This window comes from Ranitomeya imitator, chromosome 5 (assembly GCF_032444005.1).
Source record: "Ranitomeya imitator isolate aRanImi1 chromosome 5, aRanImi1.pri, whole genome shotgun sequence".
NCBI lineage: Eukaryota > Metazoa > Chordata > Amphibia > Anura > Dendrobatidae > Ranitomeya > Ranitomeya imitator.
The window spans coordinates 252,291,585-252,308,421 of record NC_091286.1 but is presented as its reverse complement, the minus strand read 5'-3'; the positions used below and the strand labels follow the sequence as shown (position 1 = coordinate 252,308,421).

Genomic DNA, 16,837 nt, shown 5'->3' with positions numbered 1-16,837 from the left:
CTTTATGCTGATGACACGCAACTATACACGTCAGCCCCTGACCTTACCCCTGCTGTACTACAGAACGCCACTGACTGTCTGTCTGCAGTCTCTAACATCATGTCCGCTCTCTATCTGAAACTCAACCTCTCCAAAACTGAACTTCTTCTGCTCCCGCCTTCTACTAGCCTCCCTAAATCTGACATTTCCCTCTCCGTGGGTGGTACCATAATAACGCCTAAGCAGCAGGCACGCTGTCTGGGTGTTATGTTTGACTCTGATCTCTCTTTCACCTCCCACATACAATCTCTTGCCCGCTCGTGCCGCTTACACCTAAAGAACATCTCTAGAATCCGCCCTTTTCTCACCATTGAGACAACAAAAACTCTCACTTTCGCCCTAATCCACTCCCGCCTGGACTACTGCAACTCTCTATTAATTGGCCTCCCCCTCACGCGACTTTCCCCTCTCCAGTCTATCCTTAATGCAGCAGCCAGGGTTGTCCATCTGGCTAATCGTTACTCGGACGTGTCCGCTCTTCGCCAGTCGTTACACTGGCTGCCCATTCATTACAGGATACAATTCAAAGTACTTGTTCTCACCCACAAAGCTCTCCACAGTGCGGCACCCCCTTACATCTCCTCCCTCATTTCAGTCTATCGGCATAGCCGACCGCTGCGCTCTGCAAACGACTTTCGACTAACCTCTGCACTAATCCGTACCTCCCACTCCCGACTCCAAGACTTATCCCGTGCTGCGCCAATCCTCTGAAATGCTCTACCCCAAGATATTAGGACCATCCAGAACTTGCAAAGTTTTAGGCGCTCGCTCAAAACTCATTTGTTCAAAGTGGCCTATCACGTTCCCTAATCAGTCATTTTATGTTTGTGTGTGTGTAGCCCATTCACTACCTCCATCTACCCCCCACCCCCTGAAGATGGCTGGACCATCATTGTAAATACATCATTGTAAATACACACCTGTACTTTGTATCTCCCCACCTCATTGTAGATTGGAAGCTCTCACGAGCAGGGTCGTCTTATTTTGCTTTATTACTGTATTGTTAACATTGTTACCTATGACTGTTGTGTTTGAAACTGTTAAACTGTAAAGCGCTGCGGAATATGTTGGTGCTATATAAATAAAGATTATTATTATTATTTGATCCATATGAACCATGACATGGGATAGGTTTATAGTATTAGTCTAAATGAGGACTTTCCCTGCTCTCATGGACTCCAACTTTGTCAACTGACCTGTCATTCACACATATTCCATCACTTCCAGACTTGAGAGTTGTCAAAAATAAGAAAAAAGGAAAAGTTTCGGATTCCATCCAGTAACCGTCCCCATAGAATAATATAATAAAACGACAGTCAGATGTTCTTTTATCTGGAGCTAAATTCATGTCTGACTACACCTGTGGCAAGAGGCTTTATGGCAGCAGATGTGCCAGACAGAACATGGCATTAGTGCCGAGCCTCTCCTGCCAAATGTGTTTTTATTGCAGGGAAGTCGGTTTGGGTAAAGTCCATAGGCAGATAAATAATAGCCTGTACAATAATGGAAACCTACACACCGTGCGCTTCCTGCCCAAATGTGAACCATGAACACAGGGCCAGCCCAATATAAATCCCCATTTTCAGCTGCCTACCGTATTGATTGGTGGTGGGGGGTGTCTGACTGATGGGATCCACACCTTATGTGGGTGCGCATGTCCGACAGCTACTCCTCTCACTTCTCTATGGGGTTGCCGGTGGCCTCATTCATAATACATGGGCCTAAAGTCAAGCATGTACGCTGCCTCTCCATTCTACCAGGGATAATAGTGCCCCGTCCTACCAGGTCATCCCCGCACTTGGAATCCCACCTATCCGGAAGCCATCACCAGTACGATCAATAGGTGATCACTTGTTTTCTCCGAACTGTTCCTTTGATCAATTGAATGTCAGAGTTTAAGCATGAGAACCCGATTGTACGGAGAGTCTTACAAAGCATTGATATATGTGAGCATACATGAATGAAAACTGCGCCGCAGACTCCAAAAAGCTACTAAAAGGCAAATATGTGACAAACTATGCATGAAAAAAGGGAATTATTCCAAATCACGCTATGTCCATGCCGCGTGCCTGGAACCATCCAATTACTAAATAACTAAAGCCATTAACAACATCTTCTAAGGTTCAATATAGTCACGGCATCATTGGAGACTAATAGCCCAATTAGCTAGCTGACCCAACTTCACAGACAAAGGGATTTCATTGCCTAAGACCACTGTCTTACATCCGAGACCACTTTTCTTATAGATGTAGCAATGGATTAGCCATTTTACCATAATTTCTAAGAAAATATCCACTCCATGACCACATGTACAGTCCTACTACAAGAGCGGACTGGTCAGAGCTGCAGAGCACTAAGATGGCAGAATAAAATGACTGTTCAAACCAAGCACTCAGTGAACCCTTTGTGTGGGTAAGAAGTTTAGTGAACCTTCTTTTCCATCAGTCTCCGCACTAAACTGGCTTATATAAAGCCAAAACTGTCAGCCGAGGAAGCAAGGGGGAGATTGATGGAAAACACACAAGTGCCAATGTGCAGCGAGCGGCTCCACCACGACGAGGAAGCACCAAGCACCCGGGCTTTGTGTTGGCAGATTCCCAGTAGAAGTGACTTGTTATGAATTGCCATTTTACCTCCTCCTTCGATGCCAATTAATATGAAGGAGGAAAAAAACACTAGAAAAAAAGCCCACCAAGACCCTAAAATTCTACTGACAGGTAATTGTTGAGGAGCTAAAGCCCATCTTTACATTGCAAATCATAAAATGTATGGAGGCATGGAAACATTCTAATAAATACACATATCAATATGCATATTATTGGTTTCCATCTACCAGAGGCAAAAAAAAGGATTAAGTGAAATGTATATAGCACTACGGAGCGTCAGCACCACAATGGGTGTCTGCCAAGCAAGCCTTGCACCCCAATGACAGGGTGCCGCTGTGAACGGCAGCTACGGAGCTACAGCACCGGACTTGTTCCACCTAGTCAACCTCCATGTACAGTGGCTAATCCACGGATCCATAGACCATCTATTAAGCGGAGTTTTTTTGTTTGTTTTACCTCTACACAGAGCCATGAGGCTAAAGGCACACTTTAAAGGGAATCCGTACCAAGCTTTTGCCACCTAATCTGAGAGCAGTAATGACAGACGCAGATTCCAGCCATGTGTCACTTACTGGGCCGCCTGCTGTGGTTTTCACTATTTTAACAACAAGAGATCACTAGGGGACTAGGAAACATGTTGCTATGTAGTCCTCCATATTCATGAGCTCAGTAGAATCCCACCCACACCACTGATTGGCAGCTTTCTGCCTATGCACTGTGCACACAGAAAGCTGCCAAGCACTGGTGTGGGTGGGGTTATACAAAGCTCAGCATTCAGAGAACTCATATCTACAGCAGGTAAAACCATGATTGTATCAAAACTGCAGCAAGCAGCTCAGTAAGTGATGCATCACAGGAATCAAGGTCTCTGTCCCTACATTATGCTGTTCTCTGATGGGGGTGATGACAGATTCCTTTTAAGGATTTCTATAACATTTCTTTCAACTATTTCACAATACTTGTCAACTACAAGTGAAAACATCCAAAATAATTCCTTAAAAGAAAAAAAAAAAACTAGAAAATGAATACACGAAAGCACATGGGTAGCTGGCTTGAACACAACACCGGGAGCATACCTAATGCTTCTAATGCAGAAGTTCCGTCGCCATGTAATATATCTCCAGGGGGTAATAGTAAAAAGGCAACAATTAATCAGTCCAATCAGAAAAAAAAACACAACATTAACGGCAACAAATGGGTGAAATTTGTTTTGGTTAGACACAAACATTTACTAATATCCTGTGTTATACATGACATACTAGGACACAAGGGCAAGCAGATATTAAGAAGAGGCCTAAAACAGAAAGGTTATCATTAAAGTTCATTACATGCAGGGAATGCAGCCAAGATTACATAGGACAGATACTGAGCAAACATTAATAAAGGTTAGTGGCTGCTGCACACCAGAACGCCACTAGGTGGTGCTGTTCTATTTCAATTTTTCCATCTAGTAAAGGATACAAGTGAAATCCTAAAACCTCAGTAATGTCTAAAAGATGGGGGGGCTAATGAAATCATCGGGCACAGTATCATCTGGCAAAAAATATGCTGTTTGGTACAGGTAACTTTGGAACTAAATACGCTAATGGTGTAAAAAACTAAAACTCAAATAATAAGAACCATTCCTTTTTTAAACAGTAGGATTTAACTACGGTATTTGGTTAAAATTTAAGAATATCAACGTGACGTCAACATTGTAGGGGAGTCAGCAAGTAAGCATCCATGTACTCTCTTGCTTGGTGCATCTTTATATGGCGCTCTCCGACAATTAGGCACTCCACATTTCTGGATTTTCAGACAAACTACTTGTGGAGAAGAAAGAAGCAGACAGACGGACTAGAAGATGATAAAGGATCATTACATACTAGACCACAGTGACTTTTAGTTGTCTGTCTACTAAATCCCATTGTTTCTCTTCTCATACATAACTTTCCCATGCTCCATTTTAGATCAAAATAACTTCCGTCTGAATTTCTATGGAGTCACCAAATATATCGCTCAAACTATTTTCATCCGAGTGTTACTTTCTACAAACCTCTGCGCACCATCCCTAAAGGAAAGTCACTTATGGTACCCTAGAAGTAACACTGGATCCCATAAACAAGAGAGGTGCATCAGAAGTATGGGGTCCGGGGCTCACTTCTGAGTCCATACACTGCCGGTTCCTTTCTTGGCTTTGGCATGGTGTGAGAGACCACTCTGACATCACTGTCAGACCTATAGACCCTAACTGGCATTGTGCATCCTCAACTACTGCACCAATAGAAGACCGCGGACCCCCGACAATGATCAGTGACCAGGGGAATCCGTAACGTACAACCTACCAGCTAACCGGTTGATAAAAAAGTAATTGTGAGGAACCTCACTAAGCAAAATAGCTACTTAGAAAAATAATAATTTACAACATCCAGAAAAGAATTCCATTTTAAATTTGACATAGCAATAAGAAAGTCAATTTTAGGAAGTGATTTGGACTACTTTCTAAAAACTTGAAAAGAATACAATGTTGTTAGATCAACTCCTGTCAGTCTTCCCTTTGCATATACTTAAACCTTAGAAGGCCCATCTGTATATTCCTCCTATTCTGGTCAAGGGGAGACTTAGGCTAGCGTCACACTAGCGTTCGGCAGCCTTCTTCCTCCATTAAGCCCCACCTCTTCCTTCAGCTCCGCTTACATCGCATGCGTTCTGCGTACCCTATCTTTAATATTGGGTACGCAGGCAATGCGGATGTATGTGAATGCCTCCGCATGCGTCGTCTTGACACTGCGCTGACCTGCATCAAACGCAACATGTTAGGATTTTGTTGCGGTCGGTGCAGCCTTAAAACGACGCATGGGGAGGCATCTGCATACAACCACATGGCCTACATACCCAATGTTAAAGATAGGGTACGCTGAACGCATGCAAACCTAGGCGGAGCTGAAGTAAGAGGAGTGGTAGTGGGCGGGGCTTCAAGGAGGAAGAAGGTTGCCGTCCGCAGCCCTGCCGAACGCTAGTGTGAAGCCTGCCTTATCCTTCTGTACATAGACAGGTTCCCCCTAGTGGTTGCAACAGGTAGCTGATATTTTATTAAAGGGAATCTGTCAGCAGATTTTTGCTATGTAATCTGAAGACAGCAAAAAATAGAGGCTGAAACACAGGTTTCAGGCATGTGCCACTTGTCAAAGTGCATGCAGTAGTTTACTAACTGTGAAGGATTTATCACAGTCAACATTGCCGGCAACTAAGCACCTCACTGTCTATGGACTTTGTACACAGAGAGCCTGGTGTGGGCGGGGTTAGCTTTCTCAGCTCTGCTTCACTGCTAAGTCTAAAAGCTCTGATTTTCTCAGAACGGCTGCACCCTGTGAAAGTGATAGATCAATAGATTCAGCTTCTCTTTGCCTATGCCAGACTGCTCTCAGATAAGGTAGCAAATATCTGCCGATAGATTCCCTTTAAATGTGTGTGGGTGAGCAGTACATTCATGTATATTGTGCACTTTGTAGTCAACTTGGATAACTTCGGATAAAAATGACTTGTTTTCAAGGTGGCCCAATGATTTGGACAACCGGTCACTCCAAATTAGGATTGCAGAGGTCTGGATGCAAAGGTCAACAATACAGACAGGTCTCCAAATGGAAGAATTCATCTAACGCATTTCACACATACACATATATAACAGGTCACTGATGGACACACAAGCTATAATGGCTCATTTTTACATTAATGTTTTTATTTTATAGTTAAAATCTACAAGAGTTTAGGAGAGCAAATCGAAAGAGATAATCTCGGGCACTTACCTTTTTTTAACAATTAAAACGACCACTAGTAGGAGGAGGATGAATACCAGAATGCCTGCACTGATGCCAGCTATTTTCACAACCTGATCGGTTTGCTTGGCTGGATCGGGGATGACCTCCGGTTCCTCAGTTGCAGCTGCTGAAATAAAATCAAATACTTATTATACAAAAGAGATTGGTATCTCAGATATAAAGTACAAAGCACTCCCATTTCTAAAATACCGCGAACAACAAACTGCACGTTGATAGACCTTGTGCACATTATTTTAAGTTTGTCTAATATCTTCTTTTCCACATGACATGAGGAGTACAGACTAGAAAATTAATACTCTGACAAAGCATACAGACAGAACACTGGCCCTTTGAAGTCCAACAGCTCATCACAATGCACAATTCCAACTGTTTTAGGGGTGTGCTGGGAGTCCGGTTGCCCCTGGTGAGCACTATGCTCATTCATCTGCTGGGAGTCCGGCTGCCCCTGGTGAGCACTATGCTCATTCATGTGCTGGGAGTCCGGCTGCCCCTGGTGAGCACTATGCTCATTCATGCACTGCGAGTACGGCTGCCCCTGGTGAGCACTATGCTCATTTATGTGCTGGGAGTACGGCTGCCCCTGGTGAGCACTATGCTCATTCATGTGCTGGAAGTCCGGCTGCCTCTGGTGAGCACTATGCTCATTCATGCACTGGGAGTACAGCTGCCCCTGGTGAGCACTATGCCCATACATGTGGTGAGAGTCCGGCTGAACTTGGTGAGCCCTATTGCTCATTCATGTGCTGGGAGTCCGGCTGCCCCTGGTGAGCACTATGCCCATTCATGTGCTGGGAGTCCGGCTGCCCCTGGTGAGCACTATGCTCATTCATGTGCTGGGAGTCCGGCTGCCCCTGGGGAGCACTATGCTCATTCATGTGCTGAGAATCCGGCTGCCCCAGGTGAGCACTATTGCCCATTCATGTGCTGTGAGTCCGACTGCCCCTGGTGAGCCCTATGCTCATTCATGTGCTGGGAGTCCGGCTGTTCCTGGAGAGCACTATGCTCATTCATGTGCTGTGAGTCCGGCTGCCCCTGGTGAGCACTATGCTCATTTATGTGCTGGGAATCCGGCTGCCCCAGGTGAGCACTATTGCCCATTCATGTGCTGGGAGTCCGGCTGCCCCTGGTGAGCCCTATGCTCATTCATGTGCTGGGAGTCCGGCTGTTCCTGGAGAGCACTATGCTCATTCATGTGCTGTGAGTCCGGCTGCCCCTGGTGAGCACTATGCTCATTTATGTGCTGGGAATCCGGCTGCCCCAGGTGAGCACTATTGCCCATTCATGTGCTGGGAGTCCGGCTGCCCCTGGTGAGCCCTATGCTCATTCATGTGCTGGGAGTCCGGCTGTTCCTGGTGAGCACTATGCTCATTCATGTGCTGGGAGTCTGGCTGCGCCTGGCGAGCACTATGCTCATTCATGTGCTGGGAGTCTGGCTGCGCCTGGCGAGCACTATGCTCACTCATGTCCTGGGAGTCCGGCTGTTACTGGTGAGCACTATGCTCATTCATGTACTGGGAGTCTGGCTGCGCCTGGCGAGCACTATGCTCATTCATGTACTGGGAGCCCGGCTGCCCCTGGTGAGCACTATGCTTATTCATGTACTGGGAGTCTGGCTGCGCCTGGCGAGCACTATGCTCACTCATGTCCTGGGAGTCCGGCTGTTACTGGTGAGCACTATGCTCATTAACATGCTGGGAGTCCAACTTACTAGCCATTTCACACATTAGGGCAACTTTTTTTTAACCATAAGATGTACAAATCCCGGTAAGTACAACTGAAAATTAATGTCTTAAAAATGTTTAACGCCAATTTGAAGCAAAACTTGGCTTACAAGTAAGATAGTGTCCCTCTTCAAACTAAAGCAGAAAAAGTAATCATCTTGGATGATCTGAGGTGTCCATTTACCCAATGAGAAAAATGTTCCTATGACAGGATGATAAACTCTACCAACTTCCCGTAAGAAGACCCTTTTGCACCATGTGATGATCAGAACAGTCATGTTGGAGATGTAGGAGAAGACGCTTTTTTAGCAGGTCATGTAATAGAGGAACCCAATGGATCGGATCATTTTTGTACATATTTGGTACTTGTCCACTACAGTGTGCAAGGGTAAAATTGTTTTTCACAATGGACAGGAATTTTGATGGCAAACTTTTTCAGCATTGGTTGCCACTAAACGTTGAACTCTACCATGACCACAATTTGTTCGCCGGTAGATTGTATGTATGAATAATCCTATTACTATCGGACGGATAGGTCAGTAGGCTACAGTGAATCTGGAAAAGTGCAGAGAAATTCATGGATAATGGAGCAGTGAAACCAACAATAGGCAACGCATGCCAGATGGATAAATTATCCATGGGCACACACTGTTCACCATTACAGAAGTGTTCGCTTAGCGGCTGATGCCAGATGTACCGTTCACTAAACCATTATTGTACAAATATTAACACAGATTTTGAAAAATGATGCAAACTTATTCAGACAGCTCAGCATAGAAATGTAACCTAAAATAATTGTGCTTAATGTCCAAGACACAAACATACACTGCATCCATTACCGAGTACAGCTCCGGAGTAATGAATCTGAACAAAGCAGAGGGAATTATACAACGCAGGCTCTGCTTCAGAGAGCCAAGAATCTATCATCACTGCTGCTTTAATATGTAGTGCTCAGTCAGTACAACCTGCTCCATCCCAGTAATTCAGCTTTGCAGTTTTCTTGTTTGGCACAATATAAAACCCTGATTCACTTGTTCAGCTTTCCCAATTCATAATACCGAGCAAGGGAAAGGAGGAAAAAAATAAAGAGAAAAAAATAGGGCCTCTTTCAGACATCTGCTTGAGATAAAATCCAACATTTCATCAATTTGCTGGGTGCAATCGGTGGTCTATTTTTACCACCAATATAGCATCCGTCTTGCTCAGGAGCAAAAAATATAATTTCAAGTTTGTCCTATTTATTAGGGTATGTTCACACGTCACAATTTCGCCGAGTTCTCTCCCAGCATGTTTTTGCCTTAAATACCGCAGCATTTTACGGTCTCAGCAAAGTGAGATTTCTAAAATCTCTTGCATATGTGATTTATTTTTTTCTTGCAGACATTTGAAGCAGTTTTACATCTGCACAATGTAAATTCTTTCAGCGTTTTTGAAGAGTTTTTCAGTTTTTTACCTATTCTAATCAATGAGGAAAAAGAAAAAGCAGCACAAGTGCGTGTTTTTCATGCAGAATTTTAGACCCAGTCTTGAAGCAGAAACGTCTGCTGAAGCTTTTGGAAATGTGCACACGTTGCAGTTTTTCTGCAGCAAAACCGCTGTGTCAAATAAGCATAATTTGGACACTTTTTTTTACTTGCGGTTTTGATGTTTTTTTATCCTAATCATTTGAAAGAGTGAAAAACACCACAAAAATGATGAAAGAATTGACATGCTGCAGATTTGATAAAACATATTGATGGTTCAAATCTGCAAGGGAAAAATAAGCAGCATGTGCATGAGAACAAGGGGAAAACCACGGCTAAGGCGCAATGTGTCAACAAGGTTCAAAATAGTAAAAACTGGTCAGCACTTGGACGACCCTGTCATTATTTTCAGTGCCGTTTAAACATAACGGGCCAGTCTGGGGGGAAAAAAAACAAAAAAAACAAACATGGATATGTGAACAGCACCACCATATACTATAATACATATATGTTCTAACCTTTAACAACACGTACGTAAAAAAAAAAAAAGACATGAATGATGCCTAAACAAAAATAAATAAAAAGGACTATTGTGCCCTTGACTTCTTTTTCAGGCAAAATTCACCACAAAATAGCTGCAAGAAAAATTAACAGAACTCACAGCAATGTAAAAATTACTGCTGTGGTCATTTCTGGCTTTCCTTACTTTTTAAATGCTTCAAGTTTCGGAAAGCAAAGTGGTTAAAAGAAGTAGCATGTTCATTCTCCACTAGGAAGCTGGTTGTTATAGTATAAATTACAGGGAAAAAAAAAATGTTAAAAAAACCATCGGCAGTCCTGTCGCTGCAAAATCAACAGCAAGCTCGCCTGCATTTTCCTGAATTTGATATATACACATATATCCGGCATGTATAGCGCAAAGAGTTAATTGGGCATATCAGGGCCGGGTTTACAAGCAGTCAATGAGACAGGTGGGACTGGCTGCTCACATATCCCCACCCCGGGCGCGAGGTATGGCAGCTAAAAAGGAGACCAGTTGTTTCATGTGCAGATCTCCAGTGTGTTGGTCTTTGCTAAGAACTCAAGAACTGAGCTCTAGTGATGAGCGGAAGTGCTCGGATAAGGTGTTATCCAAGAATTTTCGGGTGCTGATCCAGGAATTTTGGAGTGCTCGAACAATAGAATATGTTTGACTCCTCGCAGCTGCATGTCTCGAGCCTGTTCGACAGCCACAACACATGCAGTGATTGCTTAACAGGCTTGAGACATGCAGCTGCGGAGACTCGAACATATTTTTCGAGCATGTTGAAGTCACTCGGTTGGTGCCCAAGCATGCTCGAACAACACATTCGCTCAATACTACTGGACAAACAAACTGTATGGACTATTTACTTTTTCAATTTGTGCCGGAAAAGGCAACGTTTTTTGTTTCCTAAGCAGTTTATTTTAGTACAGGTAACAGAATGTTTTAAATAGTCACACCTGTATGCCCATATCTGTGGTCTTGATGTGCAGAAATTGTCTTTTATTCTGTTATGGTAATGAGTTTTTAGTACTGACTCGCCTGTGCAGAAGAACAATGATGCCAATGTTCGTAACAGTGCAGAAAAAATAAGTATAATTGCTCAATTGCGGGCAACAAGCACGGGATTCCTGGGCCAGCAATTCACATCACAGGGCATTATGACGCTGATTGGAGGAGGGTGGTATTCAAATGAAGATCGGAGACCGTTTTCTTCCAGAATAAACGACAAATTTCTACACATCAAGACAGCAGATATGGGCATATGGGTAAGATTATGTTAACCATTCTATTACCTGTTTGCCCATATTAATAGGTAATAACGTAAGGGAAATGACTAATTTCCTTTAATAAACCAGCTTGGACATTTTTACTGAAACTGCTTCCTGTGCCTAGCGAGAGAGAGTATCAATATTAATATTGATAAGACCACTACTTGTTCATTGATGACCAGTCCTGATCTTATTTGATCTGTGGTGTACTGATTTGAATAGGAGGTCTATGTGTAATACCCTGCCGCGGCCATTAGCAGAAAACAGAACAATGTAATTGTCCGGAAGTGCTCGATTTCAGAACTGCTCAGGCTTCTTATAGTGGCAGCGTAGTACACATCTGCCTTCTAATAAAATCAATACCCTAGAAATCAAATCAACAGGATGCGACTGTGTGATACCCTGCCGCAGCCACTATCAGAAGACGAAGCAGCTCCGCAATCAAGCAGTTCCGGCCAGCAGCTACCGCCAAGAACAGCTGATCAGCAGGGGGTGCACTATCCTAAGGTCATCAATGCAAAAGTAGTGGGCAACCTCTATAATTAGCCAGAACATGGGGTGTTTTGAAAGATTCCAATGATCCCAAATGGCACAAACCAGAATGCTTTGTGTATATATGTGTATATATATATATATATATATATATATATATATATATATATATATATATATATATATATATATATATATATATATATATGTATATATGTATATATGTATGTATATATGTATATATGTATATATATATATATATATATGTATATATATATATATATATATATATATATGTATATATATATATATATATATATATATATATATATATATATATATATATATATATATAAATAAATAAATCAAAATACCGTGTGAATCCAGTTCTAATCTAGGGCCCGATACCCCTAAATTACTGCGGTCCGGCAATACTTAAACCTGCAGTCTCTTGATAAAAGTCTAAGGAACGCCAGTATCATTCGGTGTAAGTGCGCACAGAGATTAGAAAATCTTCCAGAATTCTTAGCAGGCATATTTCATCTGAGATAGTTTATCTACAGGCCCATCTGTTTCCCAGATTAGGCTGCAGGCAGCCAGCTGTAAGTCACTTCCAAAGATGCAGTTACAGTCTGAGGTTTCTTGTTAACTTCTGGCACCCATACATAGGAAAATAATGGAAAAGGCTGGGAAAACCTAGATCTGGCTTCTATATGAAGAAGGTACAAATTACAGTCTTAAAGGCTCAGTCCAATTTATAAAAAAGCATATGTATAAAAAAATTGTTCTTCATACATAATTCTACCAGATAACTGTGATATGTCCAAGCAGAATTCCCTTTTTCTTTCTCAATGGTGGTTATATTTTTTCATCAAAACGGAGAACTGGAGAATTGAGAGTTGCTGTCAAGGGTAGGGGCGAACGTGATCAACCCTCTAATACTAAGCATGGAAAACAGTTTTTCCTGTAAAAATGGGGTTGTACAATAACCATCCACAAGGGTGGCATGGAGACTATTACATTTGCTCATGTAAGCTATAAGGAAAAATGATTTACTACTTCAGTAAGCGGACAACTACATTACACTAAAACTTAGAGGGTGACCATTATTTTATTGTGAAAATTAGAAACTCATTCTCAATTCACGAGCAACATTTTGTTCAATGAATACAGACTTTCATCACTGTTAGGAGATAACAGTTGGTGCGTATAAAGTTCTATGTAGAACTATAACTGCTGTATAATGAGAACTTGCAGCAGAAAATCGATCTGCCGGGAGTTCCTCGATCCATAGAATGTAAAAGCACCAACTGTCCTCTCCCATCTGAAAAATCACGGACATGTGAATGGCCACAGATTATCACAGGTACGAGTGCTATCCATGACAACCACAGATCGCACTTTTGCATGTCCGAATAGGGCCTAACAGCAATATGTGAGGATAGTCTGCAGCCAAATAAAGTTTATATCCAGTTTAGCCAGCTCATGGGTGCAGCGACTACAGGGAAAAAATACAGTTTCATTGCTCGCTTCCAGACATCGGGGCAGTGCAGGGAGCTGTAACAGTCACCGATCACTATACAGTGAGTGCTGCAATCACTTCCCGGCATATCGACATCTAGCTCTAGACACATATGCTGTCAATCAAGGTGCTGGCAAGTGATAGGCTATGCGCACACGTTGCGGATTTTGCTGCGGATTCACAGCGGATTGGCCACTCCGGATTCGCAGCAGTTTTCTATGTGTTGTACAGTACCATGTTAACGTATGGAAAACGAAATCCGCTGTTTCCATGCTGCAGAAAAAAACGTGCGGGAACGCTGCATTGTATTTTCCGCAGCATGTCAATTCTTTGTGCTGATTCCGCAGCGGTTTACACCTGCTCCTCAATAGGAAACCGCAGGTGGAATTGGCACAAAAACCGCAGTGCGTTTTACCTGCAGATTTTGCAAAAACGGTGCGAAAAAATCCACACACGAATCTGCAACGTGGGCACATAGCCTAACAGAGCTTCACACTGTCCCGATGACTGGAAGCAAACAGCTGCAGGGAGAATAAAACAGCATTTTCTTCCTGCAGCCACTGCTCCAGTAAGCTAGCTACACAGGATTTAAACACAACTTACCGTTTTGCACTTATGGACATTAGTTCCATTTTATTTTATTTTAAAAATAGGGATCTCCTCGTAAGAATCCTTTTCTTTATACACACCACAGCTATTTCTCTGCAGATTTCTTCATTATCTGCAGCTAAATTGCACTCCTGGACGCGACTTGTTCCTTTTGAACCCAGGTGACGCCATAAACATGCAGTGTATAATATATCATCAGTGCTGGTGGCACGTGCAGTATGTGTAGGTTATATATCTGGTATATCTCAAGTAGAAAACAAAATAGCTGATTTATGACCAAGTCAAAGTTCAGATGTGATATAATAGAATGATAGATGACTTTCTGAGCATTCAGACGAGGCATTAATCCAGAGTGAATTCTTGGAAACACACAGGTCAGAGAGATTATAGGTACGTGTTCACTAAGTTTATGTCTTTCTGACTTGTGCCTACGGAAACCCATGACGGGTGTGAGCTACCATCGGAGATATCAGCTTTTCATGATGGGTTTCATGATAGGTCTGCAGGGCAAGTTCTGAGAATTTGAAATTTGTCAGTAATCTTTTGGTAATTATTGGAGCTCTAAAGTAGCAAAGATTTCTAGCTATTCAGACTGTACAATTCCCTTTTGCAAATAGCTTTTTACATGCCAGCTCAATGGAAACATATGGTGAAAAAGAACAAACTAGAGTGGTCCAAAGTCCTGAGAAATACGACACATTGGCATGCTGGACTTTGGAAAAGCAGGCCAGTTCGTTTATGCTTTTCTTATTAGAAAACCTCAAATCAAGTTTCAAAACTATTTTGCCTTAATGGAAGAAATGATGCAGACGAAGATAACAGACATCACTAAAAGTGACTGCAGTTGTCTATAAGCCCCGAAGCAGAAATCTAAGAAAAGCTCTGCTGATTGTGGCACATAAGGAGAGTGCCGTGGGCACTGACACAGATGCTGTCTATATGCTTTTAATGGAAAAGTAAGACTTTCTTTTCTTTGTAAAATGAATAACAACAGACAGGCATAATAGGATATATTGGGAGAAACAGTGCACAATACTAGGGGTTTAGGAGTATTAGGGATCCAACCGACAAATCTTTATCTGCTCAAGCAGCTCAGCCCTCCGCTCATCGTCCTGAGCTCCCAAACTATCATCTTGATTCTCATTTTTACAGATTTGGAAGGATTTAAGAGAGACATACGGATGGCATTAAGAGCATCAAGGGTTTAAACATTGTATTGCCATGATAAGAGGGACAGAAGGGGCAAGAGAATCAACTGTACGCAGGAATGTAATGGGGGTTGTGCCATCCTAGGATAAAGTTATAAAGACACCAAAGAAATCACAATTTCTGTGCTTCAAAAACTAGTAGAAAGTGAAGGTGGAAATCAACACTTACACACTTGTACTTCTAAACAAGACTACTTAATTTTACAATTAATTTGTCTGTTTTAATAAATGAGCTCCTGATAAATTCGATGTGTCAGAATATGCAGTTAAAGCTCCTATGATCACCCCCAAACAGACATCAGTTTACCCCAGCCTAGCTCCCAGTAACTATCAATTGAGCTTAAGTGGAAGCCATGAGAGAGTGGCCAAGACCCTGGGTAGAGGTTTACAGAGAAGCAATGGAGAATCGGCAGGAATTTATTTTAGACCACGCTGGGCCGTTTCCTTTCTAACCAGCAAAATGATCAATAAGGTTTAATACTTAAAAAAAATAATATTAAAAGGTTATGCTACAAATTTTATATTGATGCCTACATCATCAAAATCAGAGCGGTGGGAATCAGACGCCATACACCTCCATGATGAGCCGTTCTTTGTGCCGAATGTTACCAGTTGCAGAGTTGAACAGCTCTGTTCTGTCAAATCTGTTGTTGTCATTGCCAGAAACTGCTGCTCCAACTATTCAAATAAAAAAGTAGTAGATTTCGAGTACCTGGCAGTGGCCACTACACAGTTGTGTTCAGTTTCGCAACTGCCAACATCTGGCTGCCGGTGGTCGTCGTTTTGGACCCTCACCAACCGGATATTGATGAACTATACTTAAGATAGGTCACCAATATAAAAGTAGTGGAGCCATCTTTTAAAGAATTAAGTTTCACAATTTGTGTGTTAATAAAGAGGAAAGGCTGGTCCTACTGCGCTGCTGGTTGCAATAATTCCAAAAGTTGTACACACTTTTTCCTTAGGAGAACTACAATGATCATTATGGTTATCTTGAGGTAGAAGTCTGTACAACTTTGAAACGCGTAGAGAAATAAACTGCATGAACGTTCACCATCACATTTATTTGGAATTATTGCAACCGATGCAGCAATACCTGCCTTTCCTCTTATTCAAGACATTTATTGGAATCCTGCCAACAAGAACAGCAGTAGCGGCTGGATAGTTATCAGAGCCTACAAAAGAGTTGTGCTATATACAACCCAGGGAGGTGAGCGTAAACCGCAGTTTAGGCCTTAATTTTTTAAAATGGAAAGCTGAAGGCCAAAGACCCCAAAAATCGATGTCACAAGCCCTCAGTCAATTAATACACAGTGGTTACATGAAAACACTTTTTCTTTTTTTTTTTAGTGGGGCGGGTGGTTATGTTGCAGAATTTTCCAAAATCCCAGCAAAAAGAAAGCACACAAAAAGGCACGTGTAAATATACTCGTAAGGACTTTTGCAATTAAGTGAAAATATTCCGTCTGGTATGTGGCGTTCATTTTACGTACTCGTGTGCATATTCAATCAGCATAAAGTTTCTAGTGCTGATAACTGCAGTGACTGGAGATTCCAAGAAATAA

General features: G+C 42.3%; 1 protein-coding gene across 9 annotated transcripts in view; it reads right to left on the bottom strand.

The window, feature by feature from the left end:
- Window positions 1-16,837, bottom strand: part of PTPRK (protein tyrosine phosphatase receptor type K) — a 413,915-nt gene that overhangs the window by 78,814 nt on the left and 318,264 nt on the right. For 4 of the 9 annotated variants that reach the window (XM_069726055.1, XM_069726057.1, XM_069726060.1 and 1 more), the window contains exon 14: window positions 6,431-6,569. In XM_069726055.1, coding sequence (XP_069582156.1) covers window positions 6,431-6,569 — 139 coding nt within the window. Of the gene's footprint in view, window positions 1-3,721; window positions 3,764-6,430; window positions 6,570-16,837 lie in introns of all 9 variants that reach the window. The other 5 variants (XM_069726056.1, XM_069726058.1, XM_069726061.1 and 2 more) reach the window with 2 other exon arrangements.